The sequence below is a fragment of the Pseudochaenichthys georgianus genome, unplaced genomic scaffold (assembly GCF_902827115.2).
Source record: "Pseudochaenichthys georgianus unplaced genomic scaffold, fPseGeo1.2 scaffold_1408_arrow_ctg1, whole genome shotgun sequence".
In the NCBI taxonomy this organism is placed as follows: domain Eukaryota; kingdom Metazoa; phylum Chordata; class Actinopteri; order Perciformes; family Channichthyidae; genus Pseudochaenichthys; species Pseudochaenichthys georgianus.
Genome location: NW_027262270.1, coordinates 3,778 through 13,974, shown reverse-complemented (window position 1 = coordinate 13,974; position 10,197 = coordinate 3,778). Strand labels below are relative to the sequence as shown.

General features: G+C 42.8%; 1 protein-coding gene across 1 annotated transcript; it reads left to right on the top strand.

Moving 5' to 3' along the window:
* Positions 1 to 1,185: 1,185 nt before the first annotated feature.
* On the top strand, positions 1,186 to 3,658 carry LOC117441023 (complement C1q-like protein 2). The gene is made up of 6 exons (XM_034077222.1): positions 1,186 to 1,423; positions 1,834 to 1,896; positions 1,996 to 2,037; positions 2,267 to 2,329; positions 2,516 to 2,644; positions 3,378 to 3,658. The coding sequence occupies exons 1-6, from the start codon at positions 1,186 to 1,188 to the stop codon at positions 3,656 to 3,658; spliced, it is 816 nt and encodes a 271-aa protein (XP_033933113.1).
* Positions 3,659 to 10,197: the final 6,539 nt, after the last annotated feature.

The following is a 10,197-nucleotide window of genomic DNA, read 5'->3' as shown; positions in this document are numbered from 1 at the left end:
CCACCCCCGGGGCTTTGCCACTGTGGAGTTGTTTGACGACCTCAGTGACCTCCCCCCGGGAGATTGGTGTTGATCCCCCGTCATACTCCAGCTCTGCCTCTAACAAATTCAAAATATGGCCAACAAATAATGTAATATATATGTTCAAATATATTACACAGTATTCATGTGTTAATAAGCCCAATTTTCATACAAATTAATTCAATTAAAGTTGAAATGTTTTTCTAACAAATCTAGGTTGATAAGAAAAAAGCCCAATAACAAACAAACAATAACCTTGAAATATATCCTTCATATTTCCACTTATTATCAGCAATCATAACCCTATATTGAGAGATAGATAGATTGATAGCGACAGTCTGTAGTGAAGGAGCGCGCTCCCGCTCACGGGTGACTGCTCGCACTGCGCTCCGCAGCAAACAGCTGTTTGCTTTTCACCCAACAACGACAACCGCCTCACGAAACGTTATGTTGTACCGTTGATAAACGAAACAATTTAACAAAATTGCTTGTCAAAATACCAATACCACAGGACCATTTTTCTTTTTAAAGCAATACTTTTACCTTGAAAATCAATGCATTCTAATGCCGGGTCAATTTGACCCCGGTGGCGGTTTTAGGTATAAAATATCTCTGGCGGTTCTAGTGTTAAGGCCCTGACACACCAGGCAGTCACCAGAGAAGTCGCCGACGCCGACGTTGCGTCGCCCTGACTGACTGTACCCGACCCAACGCTTTTTCGGGTCGATTCAACATGTCGTTCAACACACCAATCCGAGTAGGGCGTGCCGACGCTCATCGTCGGCCTAACGCCCATCAACGGCCGATTTCGGCCTGCTGTGTCAGGGCCTTTAAACACATAGATGTTTCCTTTAAATATTGGATTATTTTGGGTAGCTTAGTTCAATACAAGTCAAGGAAAAAAAGGTCTAATCACAAATAAAAGAGAGATATAGACAAATCAGGAATAATGCACTTTTTTTTAAAAAGAACATAATTCAAGTTGTTGTTTGCTCTTTACTATCAGTAAGATGTCCAAGGACGTTTGGATTATTTTTGTATATGTTATCAAAGACATCTGCTGGATTCTCACGTGCCTTGTCCGTGACCTGTTTAACGTGGATATAAAGACGGGGACGGAGCGAGACGTGTCTCACTTCTCTGTCTGAACAGCGATATTTCAGAATGAGGAGAGCTGCAGTTGTTCTGGCGTTGCTGCTCTGTCTGCTCTGCACGGGGGCTCAGGGTGAGGATGGAGGGGGGACAGGGAAGAAAGAGGGGGACTTTGATATCCAAGGAGCCCACGATCAGAGCAGCAGTCAGACCCAGATGAGCACTGACGTCTTGGCTGAACTGAAGGAGCTCAGAGACATGGCCATCGAACACAGGATCAAGATCCAGAGGCTGGAGCAAGACACCACAGGTGACCCAGATGACGTAACACACACTGAGCCACGTCACTGATGCTCATGATAATGATATATTGTATTTATTTAAAATGTCAGGTTTGTGAAAGTCTTTCTACTTGTTCAAGCTCCAGGATAACATTTAGCATGATCCTCATGTGTTCAGCTCTAGAGGCCAAGATGGTTCTCAATGAAAAGGAGGTGCAGGAGCTGAAGATAGACACTGCAGGTAAGTGAGAGAAACCTCATAAAAAATAAAAAATGACCTTTCTTCTGTGAGAAAAGTCATGTTTAACTTACAAAGGAGATAAGAGAAACACATTTAAAATACAGATGAGGTATAAAGCCATTAACCTGCTTTTTCGTAAAAATCTGATTTGTTAAATTGAAAGAAACTTAAACTATTTTATTTTTTACATTTGTTCAGTTCTAGAGAACAGGATGAGCACCAGTGAAAAGGAGGTGGAGGAGGTAAAGAGAGAGAACGCAGGTGAGATATAGAAATATAATATAAAAGGTAAATATTGCCTATAATGATAGAAACTAATGACATAATGAAGAGATGACCTGCTCTTTCTCTGTATTGCAGATCTTCTGGCTCGAGTCACAGCAAGTGAGAAGAAGAGCACAGGTACAAAGTAACCAAATAAGAATAGGAGGAATTACAAATATAATTGTATTTTTCTAAAAACACGTTGGATTTGTTTGCCGTTTGAAAGGCAACAAAACATTCCAGTGAATTTGAAAAGTGAATGTTATAGTATTGGTAGAACAATCTTTTAACATAAGATCTGCAATAGTTACATTTAAAATAAGAGACTATAACTTTATCTGACTAAAACCATGTTAAACTTGTTCAGCTTTTGAGGCCAGGATGAGCTCCAGTGAGAAGGAGGTGGAGGAGCTCCAGAGAGAGAACGCAGGTGAGAAACAGAAACTATTGTGAAGAGTCCAAATGTTTTTAATGAAAGGAACTGGTATCCTGAGGAGAATATTAAATATCAATCTCTGCCGGCTATCAGCATCCAAGCAATAGACTTTCTTTGTTTTAATAGACAGTTTGTTCGTGAGTTCTCATCTCTCTGTGAGCATCCTCCTCTTTCTCTCAGACCGTCCTCAGGTGGCGTTCTCAGCCGGTCTCACTGATGCAGGATCAGTCGGACCCTTCACCACCGACATCACACTGAAGTTCAGTAAAGTCTTCACCAATATCGGCCAGGCCTACAACCCAACGACAGGTACTGAACACACACACACACACATGCACACACACACACACACACGCACACACACACACACACACACACACACACACACACACACACACACACACACACACACACACACACACACACACACACACACACACACACACACACACACACACACACACACATTTATATATATTGTACAGATGTAAATCTTAAAAGGAAAGCTGATTGAATGTAATGTCCACTTTACACACGCTGCTCACTGCTGTGGAAGATTTATGTTGGAAGAAGTTTACACTTATTTAATCCCCTTCTACTTAAGATCAAAAATATATAAATATCCAGAGTGAAATACACTTACAGCCGATGTCTCGTGGTACTCCAACCCTTGGCTTTCGGCCCATTCCTGGGCCACGGACGCCTGGACCTCTCTTCTAGTGGACAGATCGGTTTTGATGCCCACTAAGACACACACACACACACACACACACACACACACACACACACACACACACACACACACACACACACACACACACACACACACACACCACACACACACACACACACACACACACACACACACACAGGTTTCTTAATGAAACCATTAAAACGTCTCTTAGTGTTCCTACGGTTGATCATGGTAGAAAGTAGAACCAAGTCAGGAGCTCCTACGTGTTCCTTATTTAAAAACCCATCCTTAAGTCCTGCTGAAGCTCCAGAAACAATCTCCCCTCACTGACCTCCTCCTCTGATGCAGGCATCTTCACAGCCCCCGTCAGAGGAGTCTACTACTTCAGATTCAACGCGTGGGAGATCCGTTCAGCTTGGACCGGTGTTCAACTCTTTCACAACGACCAGAGAAAGATGGCGATTGCAGATCTCAATGTGGACTCTGGCTATGCCTCTACGTCTAGCGCAATGGTTCTTCAGCTGGAGGAGGGAGATGTTGTCTACATCGTTCTGCCCTTCAGCTTCGGCGTTTATGATGATTCATATAATCGCATCATTTTCAGTGGATTTCTACTCTTCCCTCAGTGAAGCCCACTGTAAAACACCCACTGCATTATGTTTACATATTACATATTAATAAAGAAGTGTGTTGACTGAATTTATATCATAGTTTGTGTTTATTTTTGCTTGGTTACATGAACAAGAGGCATTCATTACCATAACAGCGTTTTCTACGGACACTATGAGAGAAACACTTTAGCAGTGCTGTTGTTGTCCAAACCCCCTACACCGAGACCAAGTGAAGACCAAAGAGCCCTCTGCAGTCTGTGCCCTGGCGACAGAAGTGAGACCCACACTGCATGACACAGATATGAAACATCTAACAGAAACTCCTCAAAATGATCTGTCATATCCACAATCCCAGAACAACTCGAATGTCTTCATTCACCTGGTTGCTTGCCATATATACTGACAGCATATGTTTGTGTATGAATGTTATGAGAAATGTAAAGCAGTTGACTTTTATGTCCGGGAATCTTCCTTTCTTCTATCCTCTTTGTCAGAGACAGAAACTCATCGACATGAGGTTGATTCTGAGACCAGACCTTCACAAAGGGTTCTTGTGATCAAGACCAACTCAAGTACCAAAAACACTGCATTCAAGTGTTAATAAATACAAAAAGGACGTCATATTTTCTTTTACACAGCATAACTGTATTATTTGAATCCATCCAATCTAAAATTAACCAGCCATTTTTTTTCTTTTTTAGCCATTAAAGATGTTACTTTTGAAAGCTTACATGAGCTATATTCAAGGACAACATTCAAGTTGTTTGTTTTGAAATCAGGTTAATGCACAAGGACATGTGGGTGTTATACGTGTTATCAAAGACATCTGCTGGATTCTCACGGCCTCGTCAGTGACCTGTTTGACGTGGATATAAAGACGGGGACGGAGCGAGACGTGTCTCACTTCTCTGTCTGAACAGCGATATTTCAGAATGAGGAGAGCTGCAGTTGTTCTGGCGTTGCTGCTCTGTCTGCTCTGCACGGGGGCTCAGGGTGAGGATGGAGGGGGCTCAGGGTGAGGATGGAGGGGGCTCAGGGTGAGGATGGATGGGGTTCAGGGTGAGGATGGCTCAGGGTGAGGATGGATGGGGCTCAGGGTGAGGATGGAGGGGGCTCAGGGTGAGGATGGAGGGGGCTCAGGGTGAGGATGGAGGGGGCTCAGGGTGAGGATGGAGGGGGCTCAGGGTGAGGATGGAGGGGGCTCAGGGTGAGGATGGATGGGGCTCAGGGTGAGGATGGAGGGGGCTCAGGGTGAGGATGGAGGGGGCTCAGGGTGAGGATGGAGGGGGGAAGGGAAGAAAGAGGGGGATGGCCAGCGAGAGCAAGAATACAGGTACATATTTACATATGCTAACGTACAGTATATGTTGATGTACAATAATGTTAGTGACAGAGCTCCAAAGTGACATCTACAATAATACTAATAACCATTTCTAAATGTGTTCAGTTTTAGAGACCAGGAAGAGCTCCAGAGAGAAGGAGGTGGAGGAGCTCCAGAGAGAAGGAGGTGAAGGAGCTCCAGTGAGAAGGAGGAGCTCCAGAGAGAAGGAGGTGGAGGAGCTCCAGTGAGAAGGAGGTGGAGGAGCTCCAGTGAGAAGGAGGTGGAGGAGCTCCAGTGAGAAGGAGGTGGAGGAGCTCCAGAGAGAAGGAGGTGGAGGAGCTCCAGAAAGAAGGAGGTGGAGGAGCTCCAGTGAGAAGGAGGCGGAGGAGGTCCAGAGAGAAGGAGGCGGAGGAGGTCCAGAGAGAAGGAGGTGGAGGAGCTCCAGAGAGAAGGATGTGGAGGAGCTCCAGTGAGAAGGAGGTGGAGGAGCTCCAGTGAGAAGGAGGTGGAGGAGCTCCAGTGAGAAGGAGGTGGAGGAGCTCCAGAGAGAAGGAGGTGGAGGAGCTCCAGAAAGAAGGAGGTGGAGGAGCTCCAGTGAGAAGGAGGCGGAGGAGGTCCAGAGAGAAGGAGGTGGAGGAGCTCCAGAGAGAAAGAGGTGGAGGAGCTCCAGAGAGAAGGAGGTGGAGGAGGTAAAGAGAGAGAACGCAGGTTAGAAACAGAAACATCATAAAAAGGGAATGTTGCAAATATTAAGATACAAAGATATGTTTTTGTGTAAAATACAAAAGTGAGAAAAGAGAGGTGAACAAAATCAGATTAACATAGAGATAAGATATCACGTGTGGTTGTTTGTCAGATAATGAGCTGCTTTTTATAAGCAAGTGAGAATAAGCAACCCAGTCTCACATCTAAACGTGTAATAACTACGTTGGTCCACAACGTAGGACGTAGTATTTCTACAAAAACGCCTCTGAAATTGTAAGATCCCTACGTTTTTTTTCACCATTCGTTCCAATGGCTGGCGTCTATGTCACGTGATCTTCACATTTCTCCCTGCAGAAAAAAAAAACATGGCCGACATTCGTTTTATTCTCGGTGGAAAATGCCTATTTTAAGGTTAGTTTGGCCATTAAAATGCGTTTTGATGTCATTTGATGCGAGACATATGAGTTGTTATTTCAGATTATGTGTGCAGTGGATGTACATGATCTTACACCCAACATTTTTTTTTTAAATGTCTCGGGAGTAATGTGCAGTACCGGAGTCCACCAGAGAGGCAGCCGCTGCGGGACATTAGCCTGCGTACTGCGTAGCCTTCCCTGCCCTGAAGAAGAAGTTATCCTTCCTAGTGCCTGACGAGTTTTAAGATAATAGCTTATAAAGTTATGGATATTAGAAAGTTATTTTCATCGAAGCAGGCGCCACAAGCTGCAGCAGCAGCAGTGTCAGCAGCTGAAAACAATGTCATCACCAGCAGTGAAGAAATGGATGTTTCAGGTGTGTGAATCTAATGGTGATATCTGCACTCTGGCTGACTGAGTAAGAAGTGAAAAAGAGTGATGTACTGTAACGTTAATCTTATAGCTAGTAAACATGAAGTAACCAAGGCAAGGCAAGTTTATTTATATAGCACCTTTCAACACAAGGCAATTCAAGGTGCTTTACAATTCAACGAAATGAAAGACATTCAGACAAAGGCATTTAAAAACAGTAAAAGATAATAAAAGAAACATTAAAAGAAAAAATACATGAATAAAAAGTTACAGTACAGTTTAAGATATGAATAGTTCACACAGAAGTTCCACTTTACTGATGAACATAACAGCTCAGTTTAAATTAAAAGCAGCGACAAAAAGATAAACCACACTCAGTCAATACCCTTATGTTAGTATGTATCCAGAACATGACTACACATTATCCTAAGATGTAACGTTAACCCTTCATACCTCAGTCTACTTTTAAGACACTAAAATAACGTATTCCAATTTTTATTTTGTTTTCGCGAGTGGAATTGTACCGGCTCTCGTTTCAGTACACATAGCAATGGAACCATAGCAACGGAACTGACAGGCAACGGAACTGACTGGCAACACTCTGAATCCGATTGGCTGTGACTACATCCACTCAGAGTGCCCGATTCAGAAACGTGACTCTTACACTCTTTACGTCACAAACAAAGATGGTGGATGAGAATAGATCTATAAAACGATAAGCAATGCGCAGTGGATCGGAAGAGGACGGTGTGTCGGCGTTGTTTGATAGCGGTGCGGTATGCTAATGGGAACACACGCCAAACATGCTAAATCACATCAGAAGGCATCACCCAGATTTGCCAATCACCAGAGCCCGGCAAAAGACAACAGCAGTTCAACAGCTGATCCCCGCTGTTTTTAAGAAGCCAAGAGACATGAGAGCCGAGAGACCAAAATAAATAACGGAAGCTTTTTGGCATATGTTTTCAACGACTTTGCGCTCTGGAAACACTTTCTTATGATTTATGATGCAAGACATTCTTTTTAGTTTTACAGCTTGATGAAACCTTTTTGTTTGACATCAGCCATTATAGATACTATGGCCATCTGAGTGTGTGTGGTTTGTTTTTAACTGTTTAATACAGTTAATTATTCAAAATGTCAGAGTTCCTTATTTTTAAACTGAAACGTGCACTGCTGTTCAAAAGTAAATAACAACAAACCTGGAATTATGCATTTGGGACTTTTTTTTGCTTTTTCTTGTTGTACCGAACCGTACCGAACCGTGACCCCCAAACCGAGGTACGAACCGCACCGTGACTTCTGTGAACCGTTACACCCCTAGTCCCCGGTGTTCCAGGGAACTCACCAAGTGTCAGAAAACACAACCCTCTCTCTTTTCCTCCATACCCAAATCTCTAAAAACGGGGCTGCAACGGATCTGATACAGACTGATCTTGAATTATTTTCTACGTCACAGAAGTGGTGCTCCGCTTATTGGTCAATTCTCCACCTATCAGGGGAATGTGGGGTTGGGCCACGGCCGGCCATTGCGCTGGAGACGCTGTAGTACATATGCCAGGCCTGTAAGTGGCGCTGTAGTCTGCCACAAAAGTAGCGAAGAAGACTTCCCGCGCATGGTTGCCCTTTATACTCTGCTCTGGCTCTTTATCTCCCTCCCGAGGGAAGCGTTTGCTCCCGCTGCTGTTATTCATTGCAATCCCTCCCTCGCTGTAATTCTCTCTGGTAGTCCACCAGCAGATGACAAACACCCTCCTCTCCGGCTCTTCCAAGGAACGAGGGGACCGTGCGGCAGAGTTTCAGTTAGATTTTTTTTTTCGCCGGTCAACATGTCCGTTAAAGTTTAAATCTTCCGGACAAAATTAGAAAAGTGCCAGTCAAAGGTCTTCTTTGTTATTTATTGAGCTTTAAAACAAATGAATAACGACTCTATATAATAATATAAGAATAAAACACGGAGGACGGAGATCTCTTTTTCTCCCCCTCTTCTCCCGACTGCAGCCCAGCAGCTGATCTCAGAGCATGCTCCCCTCTCCTGCAGGGGGGGGTTGGTGCAAGCTCACAGAATCAGCCCTGCAAAACAGCGCTGGAAAGAGCAAATGGAGCGAAATGAGGCATGGCTAAATGCAGGATCTGTTTGGTATTTTGAAAGAAAAACTATTTATATACTTTATATAGGTATGGCCCTACAATATATTGTTCAAATATAGCATGATATGTCCCCTTTAAGGTATTATTAAGGTAGGGTTAATGTTGCTCTCACGACCCCCCTAAAGGAGGTTTGGTCCTCCCCCCACTTGTAAAAAAATAGCACTTTACCCCTGCACCCCCCCCCCCCCCCCCAACAACTCCGGGCTAAGCCCCGGATCTCCTACAATCCTAAATCCGCCTCTGCTAGGGACGCTGCGATCGATATTATTTCTGTTATGTTGTGTAACTGTTTAATGGTGTTATCTTTATTGCTACCCCCTTCCCCGTCAATATATAGTGTTGGTCCACAGCCTAAACATATTAGTTTAACAACATCCGCATCTAAAGATAGCCTACGTTATTTTCCCCTGTGCAATTCCAGTTTCACATCTCACAGCACATCGTCATTAACAAATACCGGAAACAGACCGAAAACACTTTTAAAAAATAAAATAATACTTGATTCTGAGTGTGCTTGCTTTTCTCTTTGGAAGTCATCACATACCGGCATTGTAATACACGGTTTGGCTGCATTAAATATTACATATCTGCCGTAGTTCTGTATTTATAGAGCCCTGATGAGAAGACCTCTAGACAAACATGAGGAATCATAAATATATCAACAATTAAACAACATCTTACATTTCTTTTCACACAATACGTCTCCTTGCAGTATCAACACTAATTCGGCTGACTTTTATATTTGATCCAATTGGTAGATAGGCTGTATTTACACCATAAAGGTGCACAGCTGATATAAAGGGACACCTGGTGGTTAAAGCATGTTATTGAATTTCATTATTTGTATTATTAGATATTAATAGGATCCGTATAAAGTATATTCATTACTCGTTATTCTCTACTAATAGTTCATTAAAGACTGTATATAATGACTATTTTGCACATCCCTTTCAAGATTTCAAGATTTTCTAAGGTTTATTGACATATCATATTCACAACTAGGTGTAGTTATGCAATGAATGTAAAACTTGGGTTGCAGGTTCCTCAACAGTGCATTACAAGACATCTATCAATATGTGTGCATACCTCCAGCAATGTTAACTATGTTGAAGCACTTATTTTAACTGATATTATACATAATGTATTATACTCTTATAAGATGTACAGTGGGGCAAAAAAGTATTTAGTCAGCCATCAATTGTGCAAGTTCTCCCACTTAAAAAGATGAGAGAGGCCTGTAATGTTCATCGTAGGTATACCTCAACCACGAGAGACAGAATGAGAAAAAAAAAAAATCCAGAAAATCACATTGTCTGATTTTTAAAGAATTTATTTGCAAATTATGGTAGAAAATAAGTATTTGGTCAATAACAAAAGTTCATCTTAATACTTTGTTATATACCCTTTGTTGGCAATGACAGAGGTCAAACGTTTTCTATAAGTCTTCACAAGGTTTTCAGACACTGTTGCTGGTACTTTGGCCCATTCCTCCATGCAGATCTCCTCTAGAGCAGTGATGTTTTGGGGCTGTCGCTGGGCAACACGGACTTTCAACTCCCTCCAAAGATTTTCTATGGGGTTGAAATCTGGAG

What these genes read in the sequence shown, in the direction of transcription:
- LOC117441023 (XM_034077222.1), top strand. Translation starts at nt 1,186, where the DNA reads ATGAGGAGAGCTGCAGTTGTTCTGGCGTTGCTGCTCTGTCTGCTCTGC. An exon ending in GCTGGAGCAAGACACCACAG is followed by an intron (nt 1,424 to 1,833) that starts GTGACCCAGATG and finishes ACATTTGTTCAG; the next exon opens with TTCTAGAGAACAGGATGAGC. An exon ending in GCTCCAGAGAGAGAACGCAG is followed by an intron (nt 2,330 to 2,515) that starts GTGAGAAACAGA and finishes TCTTTCTCTCAG; the next exon opens with ACCGTCCTCAGGTGGCGTTC.